Here is a 16,494-nt window from a genome sequence, read left to right as displayed (position 1 = left end):
CACCAGTCCACTCACACACTCTCTCTACACAGTGTAAAGTTTAAACAGTTCCATCTAAACATTTTAATCCATCCCAATGACAGCCAGCACAGAAATGGTCATAATCCGCCACTAGGGCTTCACAATAAGCAAATTGCATCTAATGCTCTAATTTGATATTAATGTTCAACACTTATATACATGCACAGGAACACAACTACACAATATGTTGAATGTTATATCCAACTTCTCTATCTTATCAACCCCCTTCTCACCTCCATTCAAAACACCTAAATTCCATCCAACCAGGGGCCGAAAAAAGGTCAAGATTGAATTCTAATCGAGCACGCCCATAGAAATGGGTAAATATACATATGGACATTTGGACTGGAAAAAAAAAAAGAATAGAAATGCTAGCAAGAGAAAGATGGAGGAAAAAAAATTATATGGAGTAGAAAAATCTATACAAAATTGGAGGGGCAAGCTTCAAAATCAGGGCTATGGGAACTAAAAGAAACTGGTCCTGTAGTAGCATATGAAGGAAGCCCTGGAGAGAGGTCTGAGAAGTTTGGGGGAACATTGTTCTGAAAAACATGGTTAGGACTGAGCATGCCGGCACCTTGTTCTGATGGGCCATATTGAAGTAGACCTTGAATTGTCCCACCATAATGTGTCATCATTCCTTTGGACACGTCTTGGCTCCGACTCATTCCAACATGATGACCATCCTTGAGATGTTGCCTCAGAGTATTATTCCATGGATCCTGCATCGAAGGTTTGACACATTTAAAAGAAGGATAAACATGGTGCTGAGAACTGATGAGAAACAAGGCAAACCACTCTAGTTAGCCAGAATGCAGGTGAGCAATATAGGAATGTTTGCAAGCAATACCTTTACCTGCTGGCCCAAATCAGCAGTAAAAGACGAAGTTGACATGCATCCTTCATTACAGGGAGAAGACTGAATTTTCATCTCAGGAAGTGACTTGCGCAGATCTCGAGGATGATTATCACAAGCGTCAAACCATGAACTTGGCCTGCCACTGATCAAATGTTCACTACTTCGCCTCAGCCTCAAATATGCTGATGGAGAGTGATTATGAGAAAGCAAGTAGTAGGAACTGTGGTGCTCCTCCCTGCAAAAAGTATGAGCCAAGTCCCAATGGCCCCTCATAGAAGACCTAGACCCAAAGTCTTGATGGTGTTGAAAGCTGCAAGATGATCTAGAATAGGTCTGCCCAGTGCAAGGGCAACAGCAGTAAGGGGTCGATTTTCTACAATCTAGAATTGGAGACTGTTTCCAATCTGACTGACCCAGATAGGGTGTCATTGTTGAGTCTTCAATTGTTAATCCTTGCTTGGCAGCAAGCTCCAATATTTGTTTCTCATCAAGTCCTAAACCCATGAGCAAGTTCCACAGGTTTCTCTGTGCTTCCCGTTGGTTGTGAATAATTTGATCTCTCATTGCCATTTCAAACTGAAGCTCAGTGTTAGCCATGCCCTACATTTATTACAGTGAAAATACTGTTAGGCTTTAGTAGCAAGTTAACAAAATTATTCCTATCAAAAGAAGGAACAGGCCATAGGAATGCCCTATGAGAACTGATGGCCCCACAAAGGGCCTACATTAGCAGAGACCATTTCTTAAGAGGTGATCTGAATAGTATATGAGAAAGAACCCATCATGACTTGAGCAAACATGTTCACTTCGTTCTTGCTTGAGGATATAAGCTTAGAGTTGTTTCTTTTTTCTTGTCCAGTAGTTGGGCTTGTTTGCCCTGCTTCATTCAGTAACAACAAATTTCCTATTGATCTGTTTACAACATTCAGTAATTGGATTTTGAACTTTTCATACTGAAACCAAATTTGCTAAATTCACAGCATTAAATTTCAGGACTATTACATATTTTGGTATATAGAAAGAAAACAGCCTTATATCTACTTACCAGGAGCCTGTATTGACTGAGAATGTGCAAGTAGGTTTTGTTGCCATTATTACTAATGGCTTCATCAATCATGTTTTGAAGCTGGCATCTTTGCTTCTCATTTTCTTCGATTTCCTACAATAAATAAAATCAATAATATGGCTAAATGACATTAGAGATTATAAACCCTAAAGACCCCTAGCAGTAGAAAGGGCATCACCTTTTGGTAATTTATACCAGTCTCATCATTGTCACGGATGTTGTCAAGGATGTCTTGCCGCCTTGCTCTTAAAGCCTGTACAACAGCTCCATCCTTTTCAATAACCTGAATACAACAGGAATTTCATCATCAAAACCAATCTCCACATCAACTTCTTTTCTAAAATGTTAACCAGTTCAGGAAGATACTGTGAGATGAGTAGGAAAATAAAACAAAAAGAAATAACCAACTTGTGTCTCTCCTTTTGGGAGGGTTCCGAGTGAAAGCAAGAAAAATGAGCAAAGAGTGGGAAAAAGGATAACAGCTAAGACTTCATCAGTACTACTTTGTCTGTTTATGAATCATCATCTGACAAACAAATTACAAAAATCTAAATCTGAAAAAAAAAAAAAAAATTGCTTAAAATTTAAGAAATGAGAAGAAAATTTAGTACTTATCTGGATATACTTTTTGTTACCTATTTTTAAAAATAGAAAATATTAATAACTTTTATATAAAACTTAAAAATTACTTCTAAAATTTTTAGAATTTGAGGTAGCAAAATCTTTTAGTTCCCCATTTTTTTAAACAATTCTTAGAAGTCACTATCTTTTTAAAGTAGGTCTTGTAGAGTTCTTGCATTTTATACAGAAGTTACTATCATTTTGTGTTTTTAAGAACAAAAAATAAATATATTCAAACGACACAATGGTTATCATTTTCCATATGTAGACTTGAAATGGTCCAAGTGAAGGCAATAATGAACACAAATTGCAGTCATTATAAATGAAACTCCATAGTAAAAGTAGCCCTATCGTACCTGTTGTTTTGCAATAGCATCATCAAGATGCTGAAGTTCAGTGCGGTTTCGAAGGTTAGTTTCCTCAAGTTCAAATAAAGCTTTCTGTAAATTTATCCGTTCTTGAACATTTTCACTGGTTTCATGGCTCAAAACATTCAACCAAGACAATTCATCATCTGCTGCTTTTTCAACAGGTTTAACACTAAGATGTGATTCCTTTTCAGCTAATTCCTTTTTCAACCGGCAAACCTCTATCTGTTCAATCAAATATTTTAAGTTCCAACACAAGGATCGCTACCAAAAATAACACACATAAGAAAGAATTCATTAAACAGCTAACCTGAAGACTGTCGATCATGCGTTGATAGTCCGATACATGGGTATCTACAGTACCAATGTTTTTCTGGAGAGGGAAGTAATCATATTCTCAACATTAATACACGTAATGAGAGGCAATACTTACTTACATGTAGAATAGCCAAAGATGCATGCAGACAAAGCCCAATATGAATGAACATATCAGAGCCAAACTAAGCCCAAGAAAACCAGGTAAATATAACATAAAAAGGAAAAGGAAAAGAAAAGGAAATTTATATTGGAAAATGGCAGCATAAAAGTGATAGTATAAAGTACAGAACCAAAAATTCATTGCCTATGACATATAACAAAGATACAAACACAATGTCCATTTGTGTTGACACAAAGACAAGGTTTATTGTGTTGACACAAAGACAAGGTTTATTGTGTTAACACAAAGACAAGGTTTATGCCACATTGACCTGAAAGTAAAACAAGCACCATGAATCTCCAGCAAGGCAAAAGGGAAATGCTAAAATTGGAGTCCCCATGGTACATAGATCCTTTGGAGATTCTCAAATGATGGTTCAGGTGTATAGCCATACACTCATTCCACAGAAACCCTTATTTTATAGGCAACAAAATAAATTAAAGAGTGCCGAACAAAATGAGGATTTTATAGAAACTCTTTTTTTAACTAACAAATCATCTCCAAAACAATTGCTATCCATTGAGCAATCTATTCCAAACATCAAGATACAACCCAGTTTGTGAGCCAACCTTGGATCATTATTTTGATCCTTTGATGAGTTCGTATATTTGATTAATGAATCAAACAACTAACAAATAACCATTCCAAACTTATCAAATCTATCAAATACATCCACCATATGATACATTTCACAGCTTACTAGGAGATCTTTGGAATATCAAGTGATATGTCATCTATATCAAGAGATGAATACGTTATCATCTACTACACTTAAACAGTCCTCAAAAGTCTATTATTTTTCAACTCTTGTTGTCTTTTACTCTCTTTCTTCCCTAACCAGTCAAAATCCAATTTAAAATCTTATAACCTCAAACACTTTGTATGGTATTTGATCTACTGAACTTCAGATTTATAACCCATGATTCCCGCCATAGTTTTGAGGGGGACAAATGAAGAAAATCAAAAAGCATAATTAACCGCGAATGCAGGTGTTGACACAATTATACAAAATCTCTCATTGCTGTTATGGGGACACCTTAGCCAAGGTCTTAAGATATGATTCATTCCAAATTGCACTGAAAAATGCAAAGAGTTAATGAGGAAAAAGAACTCCTTGAGACATATTTATTTCAAGAAATCATATAGAAGGGTTCTTTTTGAAAAAATATACAAAAAAAAGTTTCTCAAAATTGAATCCTTGACAAAAAAGGCCAAGTTAACTCTTCCAGACTGAAAAAAAAACCCATTTTTCCTTTAAACTAAATAATATAGACCTCCATATCTCACAGATTATCCTAGTGAATAAATTGTACCTCTACGCTCCATCCACTATTCACCATTATCAACAAGACATACTTAAAAACACCTTGAACTAAGTAAGATAAAATCAATTGTTAATAAGACATCATGTGGCCTTGACAAAAAAATTTTAAAAAACTTCCATTAAAAATAAAACCACCACCTAATCAATCCATGCCAATTAGAAATGGCACTCAGAATCCATAGTAATGGTCATAAGTGGATGACTTTCTTTTTGTCAATTAAAATTGCACAAGCATGTGTGTGTGCATGCATGTGAATGCAAATCTGAAATTTCAAAAAAGCTGTATAAACATGCTTGAACTCAGCCATTAAATTCTCATCCAAGCTCCCTCAGAAACCCAATCAAAATGAGGTTTAGCAGCTAAAAATTTGGCTCAGCACCTATATGGGCTTTATTGTAATTACAGAATTTCTCAGGTTAGTTTGAAAATTCATGTTGAGATAGGGTAAACATCAATCTTGATTTTGACAATTGACAAGTCAACTGAGAGTTGAGTAAAAGGGCTTGTATGTTTCTCCTAACATACTGTACTTTCCTTTGTTCTGACTCATTACACCATGACAAGTGGCCCAAAACACTACTTACCTTTCAAAACCACCTGTTTACATTAAACTTTTGAAATGAACCAGCCCAACTGACTGGCCTATCTTCTAATCAATCCCAGCTCAAACATGACATCAGATCTAAGGAACATTTCAATACTCAGCTCAATTTAGCTCATTTACACCCTACTCTAGTATGTAGCTCACCACATAAATAGACTCCTAAATTCAGCATCATATTTTCTCCCCCATACAATTTTTATATAGGGGAGGCATAAACTACAGAAGAGCTGGTGAGCTCTTCTAATGAGCTTCCAAAAGGATATAAAAATTACTGCAATCTCAAACTGAAAAGCAAAAAATTTGAATAATGGAAATGCATGGAGCAACTTTCCCTGTATTTTATCAGAATGGTGATATATGAATTAATATTACTCCATACAAATGACTCTCACCTGAATGTGTGTCCTAATTTCCTTTGCTCGATCAGCATATTTCAAGGTATTAATTGTGTGATGATATTGATTATCCGCAGGTGCAATTGTGGCAATCATGACTGTTTGAGAATTTCCACTCAGACCATCTTTAAGAATCCGAGTTAGTTTGCTGCAAAAACTAGGCATTAGCTACAATGTTGGAGAGGGTTCCATATTACAGCAATCACAATTCAGATACCTATTACGATAAGGAACATATGCAAGACCCTTTTTTTGCTGTTTTCCCAGAGCATTGATGCAGTTTGCCAAAGCAAGAAGCGAACGATTAATATTGGCTCCATCTCTCAGCTTTTGACCACCACTATGCGTTTCAGAAGCTCGTTCACTGCATCAAATCATTTTTATGGTAGTACTCATACCATTTACTTAAAATATGATACAAAGCCAGTAGAGAGGTGGGGGACAAAAAATAAAGCTAACGAACTTACCTGCCAGCAAGATCCACAAGTGCAAGTTTTCCTTTAATCACTTGATTTCGGTATTTGTTTCTTTGTTTTCTTTTAACAGTAATCTCTAAAACTGCATGTGAGCTGTTTACATGAAGCAAATTTTGTATTAGATCAGGCAAAAAGGTGATAAAACATAGAAAGTCCCGCTTTCTTTTTTTGGTTGGCAGGAAGGCTATCTTCCCTTCTTTTTATAAGAAAGGAAACTTTTAATAGAAAAAAAAAATGAGAAGCTCCCGAGGAAGGGCAGATTCCTTTAAAAGCAAAAAATCAAATAAAAGAGAGAGGGGAAGCAGGAGGGGAGAAAAATACAGTAAAAAACACTGCAAAAAATTCAGAGGACAAGAGCACTCCCTTTCTTAGCCAAAATTAACATCCAGTTCCAAAGATTAAGAGAGATCTGTAATTTATTGCATAAGATGATCATACCAGCTTGCCTTTGGAGATTCTGCTTATTACATCCTAACTTTGTAAAACCTTTTGCAAAGACAATTTTAGTTGATAAGTTATTGCTAGTAAGATGCTTGTCAACTAATACTGCTTTTTATTCATCAAAAAAAAAAAATTAAAATTAGGAGGAAATCAGAATTTAAATAGCTAATATCTGATTTAAAAAGATTACCATTGCCACAGGCAAAAACTTTAGGCTTGCATCCCTAAGAAGCAGTCATTAAATGGGCAATTACATTTGTAAAAAGTTGCAAGCATGAAGAATGAGATAAGGGAATGAGTTAAAAATTGAGCACACATCCATTTAAAAACCATTCTTAGAATGGAGTACATTATATCCACTTAAGAATAAAAGGTTTCATGTACATTTCTCCATAGCAAGTACAGAAATTCAACTATTGCTCACTAACCGTGAGGATGTCGCATTAGCTTCTGTGCTTTCTATTTTCCGTCTACTGTTTCCCAAGTTCAAAAGTTCAAGAATCTTATCAGCTGAGTGAACCTGAGTTAAAAGCATAAAGAATCGAGGAATCATGAGCATCCTGATCATATTCTCCCAAATGATTAACTTACTACAGCAACTAAGGAATTAATTTTACAGAAAAAATCAAATCAAACTGAAAAAGGAAAGGAAAGAAATCAAAATTTAGAGTGATAGGCAATAAAAAATACATCTAGTTTGAGGCCAAGTGTATGGTATTTAATAAATAGAAACAGAAGAAGAATTGATTCACATCACTTGATGGACTGAGTTGAGGCAAATTTGAAGTTCTTAGAATGGTTCTTTAAAAAGTGATAACCTGGAGTGCAGTGGATTTTAACAAGAGTAAACAAATAGCTCATTTTCTACCCAAAGCAAAATGGAGGCATTCAAAATGCTACATGGTGGAATAAATAGATTCCATATATTGGACATTCAACTGTTGCATAACTGAATTACATAAAAGCCAACCAACAAAAATGGCTAAAACATTTCTTCTTTTTTTTTTAATTCTCTGTTTTAGTTATAAATAAAAAATTGGAAACGAAATAGATTTATTGTTTGGTTGTCTAGGAGAAGCATCCATGTAAAAGAACAACCCAATTCTGAAGAAAGCAGGCAAACTCGAGTTGTTTACAATTAGCCTTTTTTTATCAAGCAACTGATGTGACAAATATATATAAAAAAAAAAATACACAGATTCCCGCTAATGCATAATGCAAATAAGATGAACCTTGATACATCGAAGCCCAGCAACAACTATTCCTTGTTCTGGATCCTCTCTCAGTTCCAAATGGCCTGATGATTTTTCAAGCAGATCATAGATGACCTGAAAAATTAGGTATTAACAAGTTCCTTTTCAGTACAAGACATGAGCACTTCTACATTAAAAAAATGAACTTTCTTAATCAAAATGCACAACCTACTTCATTGTAGACTTCAAGGTAGGAGCAAGTGACTTCGAAGTCATCAGTGCTTTTGTCCTTTTTGATCAAATCAAAAACAGTATGCAAACTAAGAACCATAAGCCCAGGGTCATCTTGGGTCCCAACCATCGTATATGTTTTACCACTGAAATTGTAGAATAAAGGTTAGCTTCCACAACTCAAAGAAACAACAAAGGGTGGATGGCAGAAATCAGGACAAAGAACAGTAACATAATGATCTCAAATTGATGCAAACTGATTTTCATATGTAGTCCATACAAGGATATAACAAAGGGATCCTCATCATTGCAGTGGAACCAATCTCCCCCTTTTTTTTTTAGATAAGTGAGCGCAAATATATTAAGGGGTAGAAAGCCACAAAGCATACAGGAAATATACATAGCAGTCTAAGCAAAAACACATGAACAAAACACTCGTCATTCCAAAAAACCTAAAAGCGAAGAGGACTCCTCTCCCATATACACCCTAGCCCAACTCCACAAGTTACAAACAAAAGAATTTGTCAACTTCTGTATAGCTAGAGAGCCCCCCCTGAAAGCTAATCTATTTCTTTCATTCCAAACCGTCCAAAAAATACACAACGGAATGGAAGTCCAAATCTTTTTCCTCTTTTTCCCCACAAAAGGGCCCCTCCAACTAAGTAACATCTCTTTGACTGTCTCTGGGAACACCCAATTAGCCCCAAACAAGGCAAGGACAATCTCCCAGAGAACCCTTACAACTATACAATGTAAAAGAATATGATTTACATTTTCCTTTTCACAACCACACAAAAAGCAACGATTTGGAAGATGTCAGCCCCGTCTTTGAAGCCTATCCAAAGTTAGGACCTTTTCCCAAGTAGCCTCCCAAGCAAAAAAAGCAACTTTGGTTGGGACCTTGTCCACCCAAATACTCTTTTTCGGGAAGGTGATGGCACTAGGGACTGTCAGCAGCTTGTAAGCATCTCTAATCCGAAAAAGACCGTGTTCCCCTCCTTTCCATATCACTGAATCCTCTTCAGGAGAAATCCTCAAGTCCCTCAACATATGAAGCAACTCTCCTAAAGCGTCCAGCTCCCAATCGTTAGAGTTTCTAGAGAGTCTTATATTCCAATCTCCCCCTTCTGATTTTCATTGTTTATATGGAAACAGAGACACTAATGTTGTTATCTATCAAAAAAAAAAAACAGAGACACTGATATTGTTCAGAAGGTGCTTGATTCCATGTGATTGAGGTTGGGTAGCATCAATCCTATTACATCAATGAGTCATGTCTCCACTCTTTTCTACCAACTTACACTTTATTCTATTATAGATACTAAACTCTAAACTAGGAGCATAAAATAAAATTAAAGTAAGAGAAATAGTAAGCAGCTATATCTAGCTTGTCAATCTATTTTATGTCCTCATTTATGATTCCAACAAGGGTAAGCTTAAGGCTTGAGAAGATTCAAAGAGACTTCCTTTAGGGAAGTAAAGCACTTGAGAAGAAACCTTACCTGGTGTGAATTGGTCAAAGTCTGCATGACTAAGAAGAAAAGGGGGCTTGGTATAAAAAAATTATTCATTCCCAATATTGTTCTTCTTGGCAAATGGTGTAGGAGATTTGCTTCAAAAAGATAGCCTCTATGGAAGCAGATTATAAAAGAGAAGTTTCAAGAAAAAGAAGGGGGTTGGTGCTTTAGTATGGCAAAGGTTAAGGAGTAGGGTTGTGGAAGGCAATTAAGAGCAAATGAGAGGTATTCAAAATTAGAATTTGTGTTGTTGCGGGTGGATTAAAGAAGAGTAAAGTTTTAGAAGGATGGGTGGTATGGTAACTCATTCTTTTTTGATAAGCAAGCGATATATAAATAAAAAGGCAAAGAAGCCTCAAGGCATACAGGAAGTATACGAGACTACCACCCCCTCAAACAAAAAACAACACGACCCAAACCCTATTTGGAGGCTAACCACTCCAAGAAACCTAATAGGGATTTCGACTCCATATCAATGTACACTTTAGCCCAACCTCAAATAATGTATACAAGTAAAGTTTTTAATTTCTGATAAGCCAACACACCCCTCTTAAAAGCTAGTCTATTCCTCTCCTTCCATATAGTCCAGAAAATGAATAACGGGATGGATTTCCACACTTTTTTCCTTTTTCTCCCCACAAAAGAGCCTTTCCAACTACTAAGAACCTCCTTTACAGAATTTGGAAAGACCCACTGTACACCACACAACGCAAGAATGATATTCCACAACCCTTTTGCCACTGTACAATGTATTAATATATGATTGATCGTTTCCTCTTCGCACCTACACAAAAAACACCGGTTAGGTAATTGACACCCTCTTCTCTGCAGCCTATCCAAAGTGAGGTCCTTCCCCCAAGTAGCTTCCCAAGCAAAAAAGGCAATTTTGGTTGAGACTTTGTCCACCCAAACATTGCTATGAGGAAAATCCACACCTTGAGAATTTACCAACACACTATATGCTTTCTTGACTTTAAACAGCCCATCCTCACCTTTCTTCCAAAAAACCGAATCATCTTCCAAATTTACACTATAATCCCTCAACTCAACTAAGAGATTGTCCACCAAGCCCAACTCCCAATCATTCAAGTCCCTTAACAGCCTTAAATTCCACCCTCCTTGACCCACATTCTGATCCCAACATTCCTCCACTGTGACATTCCTATGGGCAGCCATGGAGAAAAGGTTCGGGAAGCCTTGGGACAGCACATTGTTACCGCACCAAAGGTCAGTCCAAAACCTTATTCTGTTGCCTTTTCCCACCTTGAACCCCATATTATCCCAACACCAAGTGGACTCCTTCAGAATCTCCTTCCAAACTCCAACTCCAAACGCCCCATTTGTCTTCCTTGTCCTCCACCCAAGCTCCTTTTTCCCATACTTAGCCTCAAGCACTTTTTTCCAAAGCTCCTCCTTAGCACACGCAAATCTCCAAATCCATTTGCCTAGGAAAGCTTTGTTCAAGAGAGTAAGTTTCCTTAGACCCAACCCTCCCTTTTCTTTATCCGCGCACACCACCTCCCATCTGACTAAATGAGCCTTGTTCCCCCCATTGGCTCCACCCCACAAAAAGTCTCTGTGAAGCTTTTCAATCCTTCTTACCACTGACTTAGGCATACGGAAAACCGACATTTGATACAAGGGGATGCTGGACAGCGTACTCTTTATAAGAGTGATTCTCCCTCCTTTGGATAAATATTGATGTTTCCAAAGGGCAAGCTTTCTCCTCATTCTCTCTTCCACCCCCATCCCAAACGGAAGAGGCCCTATTTGGCGCCCCAAGGGGCAGCCCCAAATAAACAGTAGGCAACTGCCCCACCCAACACCTAATTTCAACCGCCATTTCCAGCACCCCTTCCACCTCCCCTACCGGAATTACCATACTTTTGTCCAAATTAATCTTTAAACCTGAGGCTGCTTCAAACCAAAAGAGGATCCAGCCCAAATGCAATAAAGCCTCTTTCTTAGCCTCGCAAAAAACAATTGTATCATCCGCAAACAGGAGATGAGTAATATTAACAGCCTGCTCTCTTCCTCTCCATATCCTGCAGCCATGGATGAATCCCCCTTCAACGGCCCTTGTGATAAGCACACTTAGAACTTCCATACCCATGACAAATAAGGAGGGGGAAAGGGGGTCCCCTTGCCTTAACCCTTTTGTACTTGAGAAAAACCCAGCTGGAACCCCGTTCACAAGCACTGAATATTTGACAGTGGAAATACAATTCCACATCCATCCTATCCATTTTGACCCAAAACCCATCTTTTGCATGACCTTTAGCAGGAATTTCCAATTGATGTTATCATATGCCTTCTCAATGTCCAATTTACAAACTATACCTTCCTCTCCCCTTTTTTGCCAGGAATCTACTACCTCATTTGCGATTAGAGAACCGTAAAAAATCTGTCTCCCTTTAATGAAAGCATTTTGATCAGAAGATATTACCTTTCCTATAACTTTTTTAAGCTTATTGGCAGCACCTTAGTCAATAATTTATATAAACCCCCAAGCAAACTGATTGGCCTGTAGTCACCTAAGTCCTCCACCCCCCCTTTCTTCGGAATCAGCACCAAAAAAGTATGATTCAGACTCTTAATGAAAGAGTTCTGTTCATGGAACTCCTTGAATAAACCCAAAATGTCCTCCTTGACAATCTCCCAACTACTTTGCCAAAAAGCCACTGTGAATCCGTCCGGGCCCGGGGCTTTGTCCCCATTCATCCCCATTAAAGCTGCATAGATTTCAGTCTCAGAAAAAGGAATCTCAATGCCATCCGCTTCTGAGGGACTGGTCTGCTTCAATAAGAGACCCCCTATATCCGCCTTCCATCCCGAATTTTCCGAAAGAAGCTGCTGATACGCATTTTCTATTCCTTCCCTCATATCTTGTTCCTCTGTGAACCTCACCCCATTTATCTTTTCCTGCCTTATTTCCTATAGCCAATTCAAAGGACTCGTGGGTGGTGGATGTGTGGGAAAAGGCTAGGAGAAGGGCTATTGGAGCCCTTGCTTTTCAAGAAAGTTCCACGATTGGGAGCTGAAAATGGTGGAGGCTTTTCTATTGAGACTACAAGAGCAAGTGGTGAGGTGAGGTGTAGAGGATAGGAAGGCTTGGTGGACTCAAATAGTGGAAAGTTCTCAATCAAAGCTTTCTACTTCTTTTTGGAGCTAGAAGAATCAAAGCCATTTCCAGTGGATGTTGTTTGAAATCCTTGGACCCTAATGAGAATGGGGTTTTTTACCTATGAAGTAGCTTGGAGAGTATATTGACTTTAGATCAACTGAAAAGGAAAGGTTTGTCTTTGGGGAATAGATTGTATATGTACCAAAGGGAAAGAAAATTTGTTGATCACATCCTTTCACATTGTGCAACAACAAGAATTTTGTGACAATTAGTCTTTTCCTTGTTCGGGATAGCTCAGGTGAGTCAGTGACCATTCTTCAATGAAACTGTTTTTTTTTTAAATAAAAAAAAAATTATTTGTCGACGAGACGTTTTTATCAAGTTGCATAGGTTCTTCTTTGTTGGGAAGAAGTGGAAAAGAACATGTACAAATGCCCTTTGTGTGTTTATTTTGGACTATCTAGAGGGAGAGAAATCCAAGTAAAAAACATTAAGTAATTGGAGCAAATGCTCAAATCCTCTTTGTATATGTAATATTTTTTTAATGAGTTAGACGTTACATAGATGAGGTGTCATCATCTATGGTGGATTTTGTTGCTGGGAGGTAAGTGGCAGGGGAGTGTTCTGTTTCTCTCCTCTGGTTCTTTTGATGTATGGTGCCCTTTGTATATTTCCTATCAGAGTTCTTTTTCTTAAGTTCTTATTGTTAATACACATTTTTTTTCCAATCAAAAATTAAAAATAGAAAACATATGAACTGAAAATTAAGTTGTTTTAGCTGGTAGAGTGACAAGAAAACAAACTCAATCTTGAGAATGAAAGTTATAAGCACATAAGACAATCAATGGATTTCTCAAGTACCTTCCAGTTGAACCATATGCAAAGACAGTTGCATTGAGACCTTGAACAACCCCAGCAATTATAGAACATATACTTCTCCTGTAGACATCCTAACAAGAGTGTGGACCAAATGATAAATCATATTGTGAACAACCTTAGGCCGAAAAAAACTAATAATAACTCTGATTAAAAAAAATAATAATAATAATAACAGTTCAAACAATCTCAGAATTGTAAAAACCTTAGGCCAATGTTAATATCTTTATTTTTCACTAATTTCACCAAATATTTAAACTGTGTTGTCATGAAAATAAACATATGGCAGCTAGATTCTATCCATCCATTTTTACTATCTATAAAGGAGAGGTCAAAGCTAATGAGATTAGCACCTGGCACAAATTATTTCAGAGAACCTTGCTTTATGAGAACTCCGTGAGTCCAACCACAGTGCAGGTCACCAGAATGCAAATTTATGAGAACAGATAACTGTAATATGTAAGTAGTGACCAAAAGATTATTGAACCAGTGGATGAAATAATCAGGTTACACTAACCCCCACTCTCTCCTTATAATGTTACTGCAGTTTTTAAGCAAATCATTTATTCATTTTTCGGTACTGTGTTTAAGAGCTTGTGTTGGTTTAGAACAGAAAATAAAATAATCCTCCACCCAGAGTCCCAGACACTGAAAAAGCATAGAAAGAATATGAATATTTGAATATATTTTTTCCTATTGGCATGGCTTCCAAAATATCATTAAAAAAGGTGGACTCATATAGTAAAATCAGACTCTACTGGGTGGAGGTTACTAGTTTTGAGTCCTAAATGAAGAGAGAGATAAGATCCAAGATTTTAGTTTCTTTTCCAAACAGCACATAAGCTTTTACATACTTTCACTTCCAGATGCCTGAAACATATCACTTTCCCAAAGGACTTGTCTTCTACTCTTGTATTTGTGGAATAAAAACAACTAATTATTCACCATTAAAATAAGCTGTGTATAGAATGAAATTTGTAATATAGGAACAAATAGAAACTGAAAATGTAAAAGGCCTAAGCTTCAAGAATTACATAAAATGTCGCATACCAAATTTGTACAATCAGGGCCAAATGCATAATCAAAAGAATATTTCTTCTCCTTTGTTCGATTTTGTATACGCTCGAGGTAGTCCTTTGTCAGGTCAGGATCCAATACAACGACCTCCTACAAATTCAATTTCATCACATATCAAAATTTTCATTTCTAAAATTTAGTAAGTTATTTATAGAATTCAAAAAACAAGTACAGGTAGAAAGAAAAATCACAACACACCTTATCCTCCTTCACCCGAACTATATCACGGCTTCTTAGCCGCTCTTTCTCTGTCAATGGCCTACATTTTATGGCAACCTATAGATAAAAGATCATCGGATCACAGTGAGCAGAAACAATCTACTGTGAGCACTGATAATGGAGAGAGAAAACGAGCGGCCAAAAACAAGGCAATGCAACACTAAGATGCAAACAAAATAACTAACCGTGAGGGTTGTGGTTTTCTTGGTCGCCGGAGCTCTAATGCTCGGCATATTTGATTAACATCCGCGTCCGTGAAGCTCCGCAATTCACCCTGACTTCCAACCAAATCTGCAATGTAAGATTGCTTCAAACCCTCTGTAAGCCTAAGACTCTCCAAACCCAACAATCTTAGAAAATGGTTGCTTCCATGCTCGAGAGACTTAAGTCATTCCAAATTCACATGCCGATACAGAAATTCACAAGTTTACATCATTCAATGCGCAAACTTCCTCCAAAAAACTCCCATAAAATCAAACATGAGAAAAATGCCGCAACAGAAATCTTCTTTCTTGATCCAAACTGCAACCACTAACAAAACCCTAACCCTGAAACTAAACCCTTAACATCCAACACCACCAAAAACGAAAAAACGAATAACACACGCTTCACCACAAAATCTCGACTACCAATAATCACCAAAAGGGCCAACCAGACAAAAAAACAGAACACGTCGTCCAATGCATTACCCCAACATTGCCCTAAAATCGCTCAAGAAACGCCACAAATGTGTAAACAAGGCATTTCCAGCTATAGAGAAAAAGATTTGCATTCCAAACAGCGAGGAACAATTTTCTCGAGAAAATGCTGGAAAATTAAACTAAGAAAAACGCGTTTCGACGAAGGAACAAGAAAAATCAACGCCCCCGAAGAGGACAAGAAAACCTGGTGGTTTACAGGATCTCGTACGCGTACTCTCGGAGTGCCATTTCTCGCGGGTAATGTTAAAGCTGGGGACGAGGGAAAACATATAGAAAATTGTGCAAATGGAGGTTGTGGGAAGATCAGCACCGTTGGTTTAGGAGATCAGATGACTGAATAAAAATTTTCAAAAACAAAACATAAAATAAAAAGTGGGGTATATTTGGATTTTTCTGGGGACTGTTTGGTCTGGTAGAAAAAAGTGGTTTTGATGTGGATTGTGGGATCATGGCTTTCACCTTTCCTTTCTACCAACCACTTTCTATTGAAAATGATTTCTGAGAATTGGGACTGGCATATGGCAGCATTTAAACCGAAGTGTATTTTAAAATGCGTTCCGGATAAAGAAATAATAGATTGAAGTGCCGGTTTATATTTGAATTAATTAAAAATAATTTCTAAATACTTTATGATTTAAAAATTAAAATACATTATTTTAGTTATTAAATCATTAAAATATGAAAATAGTAAAACCGAATGGGTGGAATTAAATTAATAACTCATTCCAATCCAATTTAAATTAAAAAATAATTCATCTGAATTTAATTTAAAATACTCAACTTTATTTTTTTAAGCTTCGATTAAATGGGTTATATTCAAATTGATCAGATGCATATGTATGATTTAAATTTCATTTATAATTTTTTTAAAAAAAAATTGTTTTATAGATTCATGTCAAAAT

General features: G+C 36.9%; 1 protein-coding gene across 4 annotated transcripts; it reads right to left on the bottom strand.

Annotated features, from left to right (window-relative positions):
- Window positions 1–91: 91 nt before the first annotated feature.
- Window positions 92–16,047, bottom strand: LOC100854756 (kinesin-like protein KIN-8B). Of its 4 annotated transcripts, XM_019221214.2 has the most exons (17): window positions 15,323–16,045; window positions 15,077–15,182; window positions 14,871–14,948; window positions 14,646–14,762; window positions 13,581–13,669; window positions 8,080–8,224; window positions 7,887–7,982; window positions 7,083–7,174; window positions 6,205–6,306; window positions 5,955–6,101; window positions 5,735–5,885; window positions 3,246–3,308; window positions 2,924–3,160; window positions 2,125–2,229; window positions 1,926–2,039; window positions 872–1,480; window positions 92–743 (listed from the first exon to the last, which is right to left on the bottom strand). In XM_019221214.2, exons 2-17 carry the CDS (start codon window positions 15,122–15,124, stop codon window positions 441–443), a joined length of 2,496 nt encoding a protein of 831 aa, XP_019076759.2. In that variant the 5' UTR covers window positions 15,125–15,182; window positions 15,323–16,045; the 3' UTR covers window positions 92–440. The 4 variants fall into 4 exon arrangements, with proteins under 4 accessions (XP_019076759.2, XP_010652697.2, XP_010652696.2 ...); XM_010654395.3 differs by having other exon boundaries at window positions 878–1,480; window positions 15,077–16,047; XM_010654394.3 differs by having other exon boundaries at window positions 15,077–16,045.
- Window positions 16,048–16,494: the final 447 nt, after the last annotated feature.

Source organism: Vitis vinifera, chromosome 7 (assembly GCF_030704535.1).
Source record: "Vitis vinifera cultivar Pinot Noir 40024 chromosome 7, ASM3070453v1".
In the NCBI taxonomy this organism is placed as follows: Eukaryota; Viridiplantae; Streptophyta; class Magnoliopsida; order Vitales; family Vitaceae; genus Vitis; species Vitis vinifera.
The sequence above is the reverse complement of the archived record's forward strand: the minus strand, read 5'-3'. Positions and strand labels throughout refer to the sequence as shown.